This window comes from Aspergillus pseudodeflectus (assembly GCF_044049435.1).
Source record: "Aspergillus pseudodeflectus strain CBS 756.74 chromosome Unknown BJX68scaffold_35, whole genome shotgun sequence".
Taxonomy (NCBI): domain Eukaryota; kingdom Fungi; phylum Ascomycota; class Eurotiomycetes; order Eurotiales; family Aspergillaceae; genus Aspergillus; species Aspergillus pseudodeflectus.
In genome coordinates this window covers 308,303-323,338 of record NW_027263811.1, presented here as the reverse complement: position 1 = coordinate 323,338, position 15,036 = coordinate 308,303, and the positions used below count along the sequence as shown (strand labels likewise).

Sequence of the window (15,036 nt, the reverse complement as noted above, 5' to 3'; positions counted from 1 at the left end):
AAAAAAAAAAAAAAAAAAAGAGAAAGAATGGGAAACGTCGCGCATGGACTTCAGGCATCTTAGCAGATGCGATGCTCTGGCGGCCTCCAGGGAACTCCTAACAGCTCAAAAATCCGTCGTTCATCCCGACTCTCCAGCAGTCGCCCGGTGTTTATTTTCGCCCGCTGGGGCCCGCGCAGGACATCCGCATAGAGTCCTCGTTGGTTCAGTCGCATAGACTTTTTACTCGCGAGGAGCCGTATGCTACGGTTGAAGATGTCGTTTCCCGTGAAATAGATCAAGGCCGCCCCAAGCTCTGAGCCAGGGACAAACAAGAGGTCGATTCGCCGCCATAGTTGGATGTTTGGCAACTTTGATGCGCCGTGCCATTTCGATCCGTCATCTCGAGACGTAGTGGCCAGACCGACCTGAAGAAACCCCTGCTGGAATAGTTTTGGGACTATGATGTCCAGCATAAATGTCCGGATTTCCTTAATTGTTGCATCGGGTTTCGTGATCAGCAAATCGATATCGCCAGAGTCGGGTGCACCACGCCGATAGGAGCCCCCGATGATGACTTGCATGTCAGGATTTTCCTCCTGCACAACCCGGCGCACAAACTCCCCATGAGCTCGGACCTCGCCCCTGGGTATACGCTGGGAAAAGTCAAAGTAGCGCTCGATACCGATTCTCTGTGATTGAGTCAGGGTTGCCTTAGTTTTGAGGTCTTCCAACGACTTGAAGCCTTGAGCAACCCATCTGGAAGCATGGGAAAGCCCGGCCCCGTAGACCCCCATGAACTCCTGGAGTAGGCGTTCTTCGGCAGTAGTATTAGCATTGTCCAGCCGCTGTAGTCGGTCCGTAAAGACGATTTCCTCGACTTTATCAGCTAGCCGTGAACCGATACCTGGTATGGCGAGGGCTTGTGTCCTGGTTATTACGCGTTTCGACTGATTTCGGAGAGCGCTGATGGCCTTGCGATACGCTAATGAGCGCCAGTGGTCGCCAGTGCGAGTGTAATAGTCAAGCATCTCTTGAAGTATCTCGATTGTTCTTGCATTTGGGTTCGATGTTTTTGAAGTCGAGTCGTGCTTTTGCATGCAGACAAACTTATCCTGCCATGATTGGGCTGCCGCACTGCCATCAAGAGACGGCTTTCGCCTCTTTCTTCTCTCAGGAACAGACTCGGACTCTTGAGACGTTTCGCCGTCGGACTCTTCGGGCGAGACGTCCTCATCAGCTGCATCGAAAGGATCTAGAGGCTATTTCACGGATCAGATGGTGACTGATAGTTCGCAAAGGCATCTCACCAGATGTTTTGTAGCCTTGGCCTCATCAATCATCTCATCCAAAGCGTCGCGTTCCCGACGGAGAAAACTTTCTGGGATGGCCTCTTTGGGAACTTGTTGTACGCTCTCACGTTCCGGGCCCTGATTCAGCGCATGGGGACTATCAGGCACTTCGAAGGCTTGTGAGGGCAATGGGGTCTGCTCTTGTTGTTTCCCGTAGGGCTTCAAGGGTAACGATTCGATAGAGGCTGGAGGATGAATCGGCTCCTGAGGTTTGGACGGACTTGGTGCTCCGTTCACTTGGAACCTTGTTTGCCCTGGACTTAGAATGCATCGGAATTTAATGCATTCCGCCGGATAGCATTCATCAACTAAAGCGATCTCCGACTTCAGAGGTCAGCAATCAGTCAAACTCGATGGTGTGCACCTTCTTGACAAACCGGAAAGCTTCCGAGTTTCAGATGCCTCATGATCTCTTCAAACTTCAAGCCCTTGTCAACTATGACATGCGTGATGTTATGCCCCCAAGTCCTTTCCCAGAGCGCGCCATATTCCTGTGCTCTTTGAATGCGGAGCCGCCGCAGCGGAGAGACATCGCTGTTGGGGAAGAAGACTAAGAGAGAACATTAGCCAGTATCTATGCATTAAATTAATGAACAATTTGCTCACAGAACACAAGGCTCTTGAAGATTTGCAGCTGCTCAGGGAGAATCTTCGCTGAGGACCCGCGCTTGCGTTTGCCTGGTGGACTCGTCCCTGTGGTCTTTGACCCTCTCAGCATTGTCTTTGTTAATCCGGACTCGGTGCTAGGAACTGGTGCTTGAGCAACGACAGCCGTTTGTTGTGGAACCAAGTCATCTGAAGGGGAATCTAAGATAACGCAGCTTGACTGAGGCAAAGGTGAGGAGGGGTCTTCGACTGAGAAAGAGCCGCTTGAACGACCGAGCCCAAGTTGCTTCTTCACACAAGACGCAAGCAATCGGCCAAACTCTCCTTCTGATTCGTCATCGGAACGATCCAGCTTCTCCAGATTGCTGAAGAAAGACTTCTTGTCCGTTGTCATCCTCGACATCTAGTTGTTAAAACGGCCAGGCATCGAACTATGCGTGGTTGCGCCATGAGTGAGAACCGCCAGTTGCCTGACGATACGAGTTCTTGGTGGCTAGGTCGGAGTCGAAAGTTTCCTAGGTGATTCACAGGGGCTGGTTAGTGGTTACTTTGTCTGGCGACGCGGGTTAAGGTTGTAGGCAGACACACGTGTTGCGCTGGCACGAAAATGTCGCCAAGTCACGGGATCAATTATCGACTCTTTTCGGCCGCGAACGAACCTGACAGACCCTAGCGACGACTCGAAAGAACATCATTGGAGTTCATAATGTGGAAGCCTTCCGGTCTCCTCTCGTCCTTCTTGGAGCCCTCCCTCCTGCAAAGCAGCCGCTGTCTCAGCTGCCAGCTGCGCAGTCCCGCATTCCGCTCGAGATATACCCTGCGCTCCTATGCCACCAAGAATAACGGCAGCAACCCGCCGATAAGCCGCAAACTCCAATTCCAGCAGAATGCCTCACCCCAGTCCTCTCCTCCTGAGCAACCGGCCGAGCCGAGCGATGACTTCGTCCCAACGCTAGACCGGCCAATTGGTTCGGGGATCCCGCCGCAGGAAGGTCAGAATACGGGCGTTGATACGCGGTCGATGCGACAACGGCGAGATGATTTTGTAAACTATGATAAGCATATTGAGCGGCGCAAGGAACTGTACGTGCTATCTATATTGCCTTCATCCCGCAAGGCGAGCATTGACTTATGATTTTCGGTCTATTCTAGAACGAGACAAGTCGCAAAGCCATACTTCCGAGAATGGTCCAACATGCGGTACAACCAGGGTAAGACATTCATGTCAAACCCGCGGATCTTCAAGCGCGATAAATCCCTCTACTTCCCCAACCTCCAGGGCGTAACGCTCGCCTCCCACGGTGAACCACAGGACACCACATCCATCCTCCGCGGCAGAATCTCCGTCGTGACTCTTTTCTCTAGCGTCTGGGCAGAGAGCCAAGTCGCGACCTTTACCGGGCAAAACTTCAACCCCGGTCTATACGAAGCCTTTGCGAGCGGCGAGAAGTTTGTTCAGAAGGTCGACATCAATCTCGAAGAGAATGCGCTCAAGGCAGCGCTGGTCCGAGCGTTCATGTGGCGGATGCGGGGGAAACTGCCTGAGAAGCAGCATCCGAGGTATTTCCTTGTGCGCAGGGGTCTTACCGACGGGCTCAAAGAGGCTATTGGTATGCTGAACAGCAAGGTGGGATACGTGTATCTCTTGGATGAGAATTGCCGTATCCGATGGGCGGGAAGTGGGCCTGCTGAACCGTCTGAACAAGAAGCCCTGAACAATGGCGTTCGCAAATTGATTCAGGAACGGAAAATCAGTTTGCAGTCTGAGCTGCCAGCGCAGGATTGGCAAGTATCTGAGAAGGGAGAGAACAAACCGAGGGTTGTTGAGCACAGTCGTTAATCATGTATGTACATATTAGAAAGCGTGTAAGATATGTAAGTAGCCAACCACCGTCAACTCCACCAGCCCAGTATTAACTTCTTTGTAGGAGAAAGAGGGGAAAAAAAGAAAAGAAAAGAAACAACGCCATGAGCTCAAACAAGACATGCCAGTAAAGAGAAGCGGAAAAGAGCCTCATCGCAACAAGAGCAACATCAGGAAACAAAACCCGATAAAGGCTCCCAGAATCAACGCATCCCTCCTCCTTTTATTACCAATCTTCCCAATCAACGCATTCACCCCGGGGACCTGGCTCGCAGCCCCCACAATCCGCCGATTGATACTCGAAATCGTCTCCCGCTGCAGTCCGAAACTCTCGTTAATCGAATACGCCTGGCTCAGAACCCCGTCCATCACGCCGTGACTCTCATCAATGCGGCGCCGCTCTTCGAGCATGTACTCCGCCTCCGCGGCGGCGGGGTTTGAGGACCTGTAAGCGTCGATATCGGAGCGGACAGTGTGGAGGAGGTTTGCGCGGTCGCGGGATTCGGCAATTGCGGAGGTAAGTCTGGTGAGTTCGCGTTTGTGTTCGGTGAGGATTTCGCGGTGGCGGGTTAGGTTGTTTTGTTTAAGGGCGGAGGAGGTGAGTGTTGCTTCGGAGTCGAGGAGGCGGGTGAGTTGGGCGATGAGGGAGTCGCGCTGTTCACGGATATCATTAGGCTTCAATTAGAGACGAGCCCTGAGTTTGATTTACTATCCGTACCTTTTCTAAAAGCTCTTTGATTTGCGATTCCGTCCGTATTTCATCTTCTGAGGGTTGCGGAGGGAGCTTCGTCATCGAGGCAAATTGCGAGTAGGTGTGGAAGAGGTTTTCGGTCTGGTGACGGATAGCATTAGCATTGGTCACAAACAGAACGAAAGGCTAGTGAAGCCAACTTGCACCTCCTAGGTGCCAATGTATAGACATACCTGAGTCTCCAGAGACCGGGCCTGTTGCCGCAGTTGAGCCCACCCGGTACCAGTTGAGGACGCCATAGGTAGAAGTAGTGAGCTAGTCGAAGAACAAGGAAAACGACAAATATGCCCGGGTATAAACAGAACTCTACAGCCGGCTTGAAATGCAAAGGAATATCGAATCTCTCCGTCCAGCGGAACCGCAACACTTGATCTCGTCTCACTGCAATCTCGCTGCCTCGATCCTATTCCCGATCCGGACCCGGACCATGTCACGGGCTGGGCACAGCAGTCACCGCCTCCCGCATCAGCCACATACATGTCACGTGCCCGCTTAGTCTTGCTTAGCCGCCGCACTGTGCCAAGCAGCAGAAAAAAAGCCCTAGTCCCACAGAAACATCCCAAATCGACCCGGTCCATCTTCAATCCTCACGTCGACAATCAACCATTCGACAAGATACCGCCCACCATGGTATGTACCTAACGACTCAACGGAAATCGTGTTTTCGGTGACGGGATGCTGATTGAATTCTCTTTTTTTCGCAGTCTTCCAAGGTCAAGGCTGGTCAGCTCTGGGGAAAGAGCAAGGATGATCTCACCAAGCAGCTGGAGGAGTTGAAGACCGAGCTGAGCCAGCTCCGCGTCCAGAAGATCACCGGCGGTGCCTCGTCGAAGACCCAGAGAATGTGCGTTTATTGAATACCCTTCCAGTTCAGTTTCAGTTTTGCGTTGGATCCGGATACCATGCGATGGACGGGAATTGGAAGAATGTGCGGCTTGGTCGGATCGCAACACACTACGAAAATTCGGACAACTCGAAGACCGGGGCATAACATCGAGCCTACAACTGCAGAAACTCGAAAGAGGAGGAATTCAACCATGTTCGCAAATTTCGACATGCGACCAATTCCGCGCATTCAACCACAATCCATCCATCCACCCACTCCACGCAAAACCAGACCACGCCTTGGAGACAACAAATACTGATATGTGATTAACAGCCACGACGTCCGCAAGTCGATCGCTCGTGTTCTCACCGTCATCAACGCCAACCAGCGATCCCAGCTCCGCCTCTTCTACAAGAACAAGAAGTACCTCCCTCTCGACCTCCGCCCCCGCCTTACCCGCGCTCTCCGCCGCCGCCTCACCAAGCACGAGGCTACCCTCAAGACCGAGCGCCAGCGCAAGAAGGAGATCCACTTCCCCCAGCGGAAGTACGCTGTTAAGGTTAGTTACCTATGCCTCTCCGGAAATTCCACCATCGTCTGGGTGGTTCGAATTGAGAAAGAATAGATGTGCTGACGAGTTTTTCTCCTTCGATATAGGCGTAAATCTCTTCAAAAGGAAAAGACGGGATCGAGTCTGGATCTTGATGATGGAGTTCTGGGACGTCGTTTGCCTCACACCTACCTGTTCTAGGAGGTTTACATAAAAGACATGGTTATGTATCTTAGAAGAAAAGATGCAGGTCGATCTTGAATGAATCCTTTGCTTGCAATGACATATACCATCTAATTTATCTTAACACGACCACTTCGATGCGCTCTATATATCCTCTCGATTTTGCGGATATCCATACAGTCCGCCGACTGAACTGGAAATACAGCCTGACCCATGAACAGTCTCCGGTAGCAACCCGACACGATATTCTCAAGTGTATAGATATCCAACCTCATATGATTCATTCTCAATCGTACACTCCATAGATAACCAACCATAACAACACAACGCACTCCGCTAACTAACCACTAACTAGTCACCCCAGATTCAAGATTCCACATCCCACCACAGATACAAGCCCTCAAATGCCCCAACTTATAGATCATCCGAAACGCCAACACCGACCGCGGCGGATACACCGCCTCAGACACCTCGCAGCAGCGCACACAGCGTCTCCTCAAGACGCCCTGCGGCGTTCCACTCCCGTTGTTGGTGCTGTTGGTGCCGTTCTTCGACCCCTGGCTAGTCCCATCCACGTTCGGAACCCCCATGACGGGCGTCTTCTTGATGATGTCGACCTCTCTTGATCTCCGATACGCCTCGGTCTTCGCATCCGTCCCGAACCCAAGCCAGCTATAGTCACCCAGGTAGATCGCCATCCGGTCCATTTCCCCTCGCATAGCCGGAACCGTCTGGCGGAGAATTGTCGAGACCGCATTCACGAGAACAGGCGGAATGCGGGAATTCATAAGGAGTTCCTTCTCGGGGGCGGGCCGCTCGTTGTCTCCGAAGCCAGAGCCCGTGTAGGCGTGTTTGACGGCGGAGTCGACTCCCGCGAGGAATTTCTCGTATACGTCGATGCGGACGGGCGAGGCGTCCAGCGTTTGGCAGATTTCCGTGTAATGGACGTGGGCGTCGCCGGTTAGAGGGGCGGAGGAGGCGTAGCCTGCGTGAATGCCTCGGAGGCCGCGGCAGATGAAGCGTAGGAAGGCGCGGGACATGCTGCTTAGAAGGATTATTAGGGGGAGGGATGTTGTTGATTTTACTGTTTCTGAATTTTAGCGATGCGGTTATGGGCTGGGGGTGTCAATGGGTGGACGAACATTTCTGGGTAAAGGCTTCTTGGTCGGATGCAACGCTTTCAAATTCGTCGGCAAGGTCGAATAGTTCGTTTAGGATGTAGAGAGAAAAGTCCAATGCCCATCTGGTATTTCCAAGAACCATGCGTAGAACATCTGGCTAGGTCAGTGACAGGTCGTTAGAGGATCTATGGTTATCTCACCAGGATCATGTGGCTCAGCTGCCTGAACCCCTTTGTTGTATTGGAAGAAGAATGGATATATGAAAGCCGCCTGGCGGAGTTGAAGAATGGCCCATGGAACCGCAGACGTGATGGCACGGGACTTGTACTTGCCCGTAAAGCTCAGCGCCGCTTGTATACTCAGGGCACGCGGGATATATGGGTGGTTCATCAATTTATCCTGTTCTGTTGTGAAATTGCAGTTGATGGTCAAAGCCCTGTACACTTCGTTTATAAAAGCTGATTGATAATCTGTCACCCGTTAGAAAGGATCATGAGTTGCTGAGATTCGTGTCGAGACTGACCAGGCGATAGTTGGCGGACCAGGATCAATAGTATATCGTCTGTATTTACTTCCCCGCCACATCCACGGCAGAATCCGAGTGTCAGTGCAGCAATAGCGGCTGAAAATTTGTCTACATCTAGTCAGCAAGGCTCGACGGCGGCGAGTTGATATCCCACATACTTTCATCATAGAACCCGCTTTCTTCTCCGTAAGAGTGCTGCATCACTCGAAGATGAGTCTGCCCATCGCTATCGAGTCCAACAGCAACACAGGCGCTAGGTGAGAAGCTGATATGTAGTGCTAGTGAAGGATGTCAACAAAAGTCCTACCGGTATAGAGCTGGAGACGTACCTGGCGAATCGAGCGGGTAGTGAAACCCTGCTTGAGCAAGACTGGTCACTGTGTTTGCGTCGTCCACACCGTTGAATACAGCCATGGTCTTGGGGTCGTAGAAGGCGATGGAGCTATCATCATATGATATAGCAAGGACATTGCCGTACTCAGTCTGATCTACCGAAATAACATGACGGTCTGAGGTAATATCGTCAAGGCGACGCAAGACTGTTTTCGGCTGGGGCATCGTTAGTCCAGGTCATCGGTAGGCACCGAGGATCCTACCTTTATCTGTACATTGCTCTTTTTCGAGTTCACTTCGTCGAATTTTGGGTGTAATGTAGGCACGCCAGATTCTAGCTGCCAGCGAACAATGACACTTGACGGTACCTGTGGCTGTTGATGGTGCAGAACGGCGAGTGGAGGAATAGAAAAGACAGCGACAACCCAAGGGTTCGGAGTAGATCCTGCAGAGTTGTCGGATGCGGGAAGAATTATTTGTAAGGATGTAAGGCAGTAAAGAGAATTAGTAACAGGGAATTGTTCATCGGGGTTCTCGCCCACTCCGCGGTGGCTTGGTATATTATAAGGCACCTCAACCTTGGCGTGAAGAAAGCGGAAGCTAGGAACTGGAAATTGCGGCGGATTTTGCTTCTGTTGTGCTTGATCCCACTGTGGAGGATTCCACTGGATTTGCACTCGGTAGAGGGAGATTTTCTGGCATGCGGAATGCGTGGCGATGAGAATGCCGGCTTGCGTTGCAACTATGGCCGCATGAGTCAGAAGTCTATCTGAATAGCTTGTGTTTTTTAGCTCTGCTGTGATCTCGGCCCATCGGTTGTCCGGGTTCTGGTACAGAAGCTTCATGACTCCGGATCTTGTGATGCAAAGCAGCGCTGCTTTGCCAGCAGCATGAAAAGGGCCTATTGGGCGTCGTCGAAAGGGCGAGTATGCCCAGCGGCCCTGCACCTTGGCGGCTTGATAGAACGAATGTACCTATCTCCAGTCAGCACTGAAGATCAAGGAAGCAACAGCGGTACTAACCGAACGCTGTTGGTTAAGCCACATCATGCCAACAATCTGACCTCCATCGTCCTCAGTGTCTAATATTGCCGGACGAGCTCCATTTACGCTGTTCAAGGCAATGGGAATTGAGCAGATGGAAACTCGGCCAGACGAGTCGGCGACCGCTAACTCAGACCCGGCTTCATTCCAACACAGATGAACAAGGCTATGCCCACCATGAGCTTCCGTGATTTGGTTCAATGGAGTTTCCTCACTCAACACCCATCTTCCATCAGACGGTTGACAGTGCAAATGGCGGACATTTACTCTTGTAGAGTTTTGCGATATGTAAGCAATGCACCCAAACCTTGACCAAGCAATCTTCCTAGTTGATATTAGCACAAGTAAGAGCCATCGGGGTAAAAGAACATACTGGCAACAACCAAGTAGTCTCATCTCGTCCAAACGCTGGGCCAGGCCTTTTGCCGAGACCGTGGAGTTGCCCGGGGGCAAGCCCAGGTCCAGCGAGGCATTTTCACCAAACAGATCGTCGACATTGATGCCGTCCTCCATCATTAAGGGCATTATGGGGTACTCGATTCGGCAGCTGTGTCTATGTGGTTATAGACTTATAACATAGGCAGGGTCCCCTACAACCCCCCAGATATCATAGTGGCCCACAACGGCGGGATGGATCACCAATAGCAAGGTGATGAAAGGGTCAGCGGAAAGCGGAGTACACAATGTACAATGGTATCAATTAGATATACAATCGAATCTGGGAGCAGTAACCATGATTCCAAGCTCCCTCTCGTATTTTGCAGATCAGACGTATCTCGAGCTCTTCAACGCCGATAAATAGTGCACTGACTGCGGCTAACAACGTCGGTGGAGCCCACAAAATCCGCACTGCTGAATAAGCGTCACGTGTGGTCATGTGCGCACGGTAACCGGGTCAACCGCCAAGTATACAGTCGAGTCTGACCAGCGCAGTTTCAGTCAACCCAGATCTCGAGGACATGGAAAGATTGACCGTGGCTCGTGAGAGGTGAGACCTTGTACATATTTTATAGAAACAAGAATTCTTAAAGATTTTCGACTTAGAAGCCAAATCTTCGTAAAACTACTGTTCGTCTGCAGCAAACGATGCGACGATCCTAACTTCCGATCAACAGACCAGGAGCTGCATTGCAAAGATGGAGGAGACTGTGGGATCCTGGGCCAGGAGATGAGAAAGAGGGGCGGTCGGATGCTTGACGTCTGCTCATCCGACTGAGAGAGAGTGTTTGTATATCAGGTTCACCAGGCTAGTCCCCTTTAGGGCTCTAGCTGCAGGTCCATCGCGGGAAGGAAAAAACGGGCCAATCAGGAAAAGGGTACATGGGCGACCGAAAACAACCTCAAAATCTGAGGTCAGTATTGCGCTCGTCCCAGCATCTGATTTCTACTGGAGTCTCGCCCTAGACACCGAGAAGGTTTCCAAGTCAAAGTATATCCGGGCTCCAATTACTTTGATTCACGATACCGAGCCGCATTCCTCCCCGTCTGCTGTCCTCTCGGCTCTTGTCCTGCTAGTCTCTTCTGACCAGCGTCCGACTCCCATACCTCTCTGGTTAACCTCCAAGAATCCCGTGGGTCAAAATAAACACAGCTTCGGCTGCAAGCGAGAAGAAGCAACCGTCCACCTTCGGTCGTCCGACGACATAACGTGTCTTGGGCCGCCTTTCCGTATTCCTCTTCTTCCTCCTGACTTCATCACTTTCAACACGCTCGAGGTTCAGACCCCTTCTCAGTCACGGGGTTTCTCTACCTTCGAGTTCCTCTTCGCCGTCTCCAGCTATCTCCTCGAGAATCCTTTTCCCTCTTCCCGGATTTGACGAGACCCAGGGAAATTCGACAAATTGACCACCTCACCCACGGAAATTCTCTTCTTTCGGGCTCTCAATCGATGTCGGCTTTTTGACTTGCACCTTTCAGCGCTTCATGGTCGTTCTACAGAGGGTCTTCTAGATCTCCCCCGAACTCTTTGTCCGAATTCCCCTTTCTTCTCACGCTTTTTCTTCTTTACCCTGGCGTCATCGCCGACCGGCCCCATGGCTCCTCGCAAAACCACCACCACCAATCTCTCCTCCACCACCACTTCCTCCGCCTGTCCATCACCAAAGCCTGCCTGGGCATCTTTTGATATGGACGACTTTTCGGATTGCTCGAGTCTGAGCTCTGTACCATCATCGCCCATTGCACCCGAAGGCTTCTCCTTACCCTCCCCAGACGAGACTAGCGGCGGCCCCAGCCAAGATGACTTGCCGCCCGCCAGAAAGAAGCGCCGAGTGGCCGCCCCGAAAGAACGCCAAACACAACGTCTAGATCTCTCCGCCAATGCAGGCCTTTCCTATGGCGAACAGCAATCGCAAATCGATCTTCTTGTCAAGACTCTTCGGCGCCATCGGAAAATCGTCGTGATTGCTGGAGCAGGCATCTCCACATCCGCAGGCAGTATGCTGCTCTCTACCTTTGACTAACAGTATTGTTTCATACTAACATTTCAACTTTCATAGTCCCCGATTTCCGCTCTGATGAAGGTCTTTTCAGGACCTTGCAAAAGAAACACAACCTCAAAGCATCCGGCAAGCTTTTGTTTGATGCTGCCGTCTATCAGGATGAAGCGTTGACCGCTTCGTTCCAGGACATGGTACGGTCGCTGTCTGAGGAGGCCGAGAAGACATCCCCAACAGCCTTCCACCACATGCTTGCCCGACTAGGTCGCGAAAACCGTCTTACTCGCCTATACACACAGAACATTGATGGCATCGAGACATCAATGCCGCCCCTCGCAACGCAGATCCCTCTGAATGTCAAAGCGCCATGGCCGCGCACCATCCAACTGCACGGTAGTCTTGAAAAGATGGTTTGCCAAAAGTGCCGGCACACCAGTACCTTTGATCGCGCCATGTTTGACCGCCCCGATGCTCCTGAGTGCCCGGAGTGTGCCGTGAACAATCAATTTCGCATGGAAACGGGTCAACGCAGTCATGGAATTGGCAAGATGAGGCCACGAATTGTCCTGTACAACGAGCACAACCCAGACGAGGAAGCGATCACTTCTGTCATGAATGCCGATATCCGTTCGCGTCCGGACGCGCTCATAGTCGTGGGAACCAGCCTCAAGATCCCTGGAGTGCGTCGCCTAGTGAAGAGTCTCTGCCAGGTGATTCGCAGTAGGAAGAACGGTGTTACCATGTGGATCAACAACGAGCCACCATCCGGCAAGGAATTTGAAGACTGCTGGGACTTGATGGTCAAAGGTGACTGTGAGGAGGTGGCACGACTGGCCCAATTGAAGCGATGGGACGATGATTCGGAGCAGGTATTCAACGAATGCGAGTCCTCTGAAGTCGAACGGATCAAGACCGAGCAGGGTCCTATTTCTATTGTAATCCGAACCCCGAAGAAGACGAAGACCCAACCCCAGACCGGTATGCTCACGCCGTCCAGCTACGATGGGGACGCCTCCGAGAATCCACCCGTCACGAACCCGGCCAGCAAGGGACGAAAGCTCACCGAGATTCTCAAGGCCAGCAAAAAGGAGGCCCCAAAGGCCGCGCCCAAAAAAACAGCCGCCAAGAAGCCCGCTCCCCGGAAGAGAGCAACAAAGGCCCAGCCAGCGAAGAACGCGAAAATCACAACCTTCAGCAAGGTCACGAAGGGTCGAAAGGCCGTATCCGACGAGAAATCCGTCAAGCTCGAAAAGGACGAGCACCACAAGGCAATGCACCCATTGCCATTGGGAGCGGCGCGCAACAACGGGCCCATGTTCCCTCATTTGGTATCCAAGGGCGATACCAAGGGGGCAGTCGAGACACCGCCCAGGAATCAATGGCGCGACCCCGAGACGATTTCCCCGAAGTCCATCCCCAATGGAATGAGCGATTTACTCAACCAGCCAAGCTCTTGACTTGCGCTTGCTTTGCATGGCTTGCATGGCTTTTATTAGACACAGTTCTTCAAGATACCACCGATAGATTATTTGGCGTTGGCGTTTGGGCTTCCCTCGCGTTATGTCTGCTCGTGGTGACTATCTATTATCTACTTACCTCATGTGGCCATGTTATCTGTTGGGCCTAATGTTTGCATGGATACGGAGTTGTGTGGCGTTCGGAGAGCATCCGGTCGCTCGACCGCGAAGACATTACAGTATATTTTTCAGAGCATGTTTGTGACGGCGCAGTGTGACGAGTTATAGGTATTATTGTCATGTACATCAACATTAGCTAAGAGCATCAAGGCTTTTCATCATTCAGAGCGAGAAAGACTACCCTACAGTGGGATAGAAACCTTCTGTCTTCTACTATCCCATTCCCAACCCGCCACGTAATTGACTCCCTGGTCCATTCTCGTCGTCACTCTCAGTGTCATCCCCAGCGTCAGGATCGACCAGGCGCCGTGAGCGCGAATCGCGATCTAGGTCCTCGACTCGGTCGATGTCGTCGTCTCCTACATCTCCCGCTTCATCGTCCTCGTCCTCGATTTCCTCGTCCTCTTCCTCCTCTGTAGCGTCCGCGTCATCATGCTCATCCCCCTCTCCCTCCCCTTCTCCCTCATCCATATCATCATCTTCATCCTCCTCATCCCTGCCCACACCACCGATCCCACTCTCACCACTATCCCCCTTCTTAACCCTCTTCGCACCCCTAACAACAACCTCCTTGACATTCGCATTCCCCTCTACACCCTTCACGACCGCGTCTGCGTCGCCGTCTCCCTCGCCCTCTTTCTCAGGATCGGCATTCCCACTCCCATCTCCATTCGCATCATCGCCACTCTTCCGCGGCTTCCTCTTCGCAGCCTTCAGATCCGTATACTTGTCCAGCTCCTTCTCAAGTCTCGGTTTAAACCCATCGAATTCGAGCTCCGAAAGTGCGTTGAGAACGTCTGCGGGTGTGACGGTGCGTTTTAGGGTTGATTCGTTGGCGCTAATGGTTTACAACGTTAGTACTGGATTTTTTAATTCCTCTCTTGGGGGGAGGTAGTGGAATATGGGACAAGTGCGTGATGTACTAGATAGGGAAAACAGAGGTAGGGGGGGAAGCGGAGAGGAACATACTGCGACGACAGATACGACACAAACACCGTAGCGGCCTTCTGGATCGCGAGCACCGCGTCCTTCTGCACGGATGTATTCGGGGGCAGGACGGATTTCGCGAGGCGGATGGTTATGGAGCGCGGGAGGAGGTAGTCCTGTTTTTGCGCCTGGTTAGCTATCTCACTTATGCATTCATTTGGGCTACCGTTGGTTTAGGTGAAGGTGCTTGCGAGCTATGGGTTGACTGGGCACTTGAAGGGGACCGAGAGAACAGACCTCAATCGAAACACCCTCCGCGCGAGCCTTGAGTTGTTGCTCTGTTGCTTGTACGGTGGTAGAGGCGGATCCTGACGCTGAAGCGGAAGCTGCTTGCGATTGTGGCGGTTGGGATTCCGTGGGGTCTTCTGGAGATGGGGAGGACATTTTGAGGGTCTGTCTCTTTTTCTCGCTGTCTCTCTCTCTATTCGCCTCCGTCTCGGGCTGTGTGGTTTTTTCCTTTCTATCTCGTCAAATACGTGGCCGGCGATGGCGTACGGGTTCGAGTCGGAGACAAGTCACAATGAGTATAAGCGGAGCGGGGTGTGGCCTTTCGTCGTTCCTGTCTGTCGAGGGAATGGTGACTCAGTAGGTTGTAGAGGTATTATTGAGCTTGTCACATGCTTTTCCAGACTGCGAGGAGTTTTTTTGAGGTAGGAAAGATAGATAGTCAAGACTGAAAGTTGCAAGGGGATTACTCTAATTCGACGCGACGCGATTTGAGTTGGAGAAAATCGACGGGCTCCGCGCGTGCGGGTCGCCCTTTATCTATACCAACCCACAGCATGTCTTGGTCACTTCAAATGAGTACTTTATACAATCCCTATTGTTTGATAAGGCTTG

General features: G+C 52.1%; 7 protein-coding genes across 7 annotated transcripts; 3 read left to right on the top strand and 4 right to left on the bottom strand.

Annotated features, from left to right (window-relative positions):
• Nucleotides 1-59: 59 nt before the first annotated feature.
• BJX68DRAFT_256719 (DNA-directed DNA polymerase IV) lies at nt 60-2,049 on the bottom strand (the record flags this gene model as incomplete). Its single annotated transcript, XM_071043221.1, has 4 exons — nt 60-1,241; nt 1,290-1,655; nt 1,709-1,881; nt 1,938-2,049. The coding sequence occupies 4 exons, from the start codon at nt 2,047-2,049 to the stop codon at nt 60-62; spliced, it is 1,833 nt and encodes a 610-aa protein (XP_070896879.1).
• A 542-nt stretch (nt 2,050-2,591) lies between these two features.
• BJX68DRAFT_132285 (mitochondrial ATPase complex subunit ATP10) lies at nt 2,592-3,864 on the top strand. Its single transcript, XM_071036317.1, has 2 exons — nt 2,592-3,020; nt 3,090-3,864. The coding sequence occupies exons 1-2, from the start codon at nt 2,644-2,646 to the stop codon at nt 3,775-3,777; spliced, it is 1,065 nt and encodes a 354-aa protein (XP_070896878.1). The 5' UTR covers nt 2,592-2,643; the 3' UTR covers nt 3,778-3,864.
• An 87-nt stretch (nt 3,865-3,951) lies between these two features.
• BJX68DRAFT_269050 (putative vesicle transport v-SNARE protein Gos1) lies at nt 3,952-4,791 on the bottom strand (the record flags this gene model as incomplete). The annotated part of the gene is made up of 3 exons (XM_071046243.1): nt 3,952-4,455; nt 4,520-4,633; nt 4,726-4,791. 3 exons carry the CDS (start codon nt 4,789-4,791, stop codon nt 3,952-3,954), a joined length of 684 nt encoding a protein of 227 aa, XP_070896877.1.
• Nucleotides 4,792-5,115: 324 nt separating this feature from the next.
• Nucleotides 5,116-6,211, top strand: BJX68DRAFT_241808 (60S ribosomal protein uL29). The gene is made up of 4 exons (XM_071040892.1): nt 5,116-5,182; nt 5,257-5,396; nt 5,712-5,937; nt 6,036-6,211. The coding sequence occupies exons 1-4, from the start codon at nt 5,180-5,182 to the stop codon at nt 6,039-6,041; spliced, it is 375 nt and encodes a 124-aa protein (XP_070896876.1). The 5' UTR covers nt 5,116-5,179; the 3' UTR covers nt 6,042-6,211.
• Nucleotides 6,168-10,020, bottom strand: BJX68DRAFT_241806 (mediator of RNA polymerase II transcription subunit 16). The gene is made up of 9 exons (XM_071040891.1): nt 9,508-10,020; nt 9,114-9,459; nt 8,355-9,065; nt 8,088-8,307; nt 7,917-8,036; nt 7,756-7,866; nt 7,433-7,702; nt 7,254-7,385; nt 6,168-7,195 (listed from the first exon to the last, which is right to left on the bottom strand). Exons 1-9 carry the CDS (start codon nt 9,657-9,659, stop codon nt 6,459-6,461), a joined length of 2,799 nt encoding a protein of 932 aa, XP_070896875.1. The 5' UTR covers nt 9,660-10,020; the 3' UTR covers nt 6,168-6,458.
• Nucleotides 10,021-10,511: 491 nt separating this feature from the next.
• BJX68DRAFT_241803 (putative SIR2 family histone deacetylase (Hst4)) lies at nt 10,512-13,357 on the top strand. Its single transcript, XM_071040890.1, has 2 exons — nt 10,512-11,570; nt 11,633-13,357. Exons 1-2 carry the CDS (start codon nt 11,168-11,170, stop codon nt 13,027-13,029), a joined length of 1,800 nt encoding a protein of 599 aa, XP_070896874.1. The 5' UTR covers nt 10,512-11,167; the 3' UTR covers nt 13,030-13,357.
• Nucleotides 13,358-14,904, bottom strand: cbfA (putative CBF/NF-Y family transcription factor). The gene is made up of 3 exons (XM_071040889.1): nt 14,434-14,904; nt 14,179-14,312; nt 13,358-14,047 (listed from the first exon to the last, which is right to left on the bottom strand). Exons 1-3 carry the CDS (start codon nt 14,578-14,580, stop codon nt 13,423-13,425), a joined length of 906 nt encoding a protein of 301 aa, XP_070896873.1. The 5' UTR covers nt 14,581-14,904; the 3' UTR covers nt 13,358-13,422.
• Between the last annotated feature and the right edge of the window lie 132 nt (nt 14,905-15,036).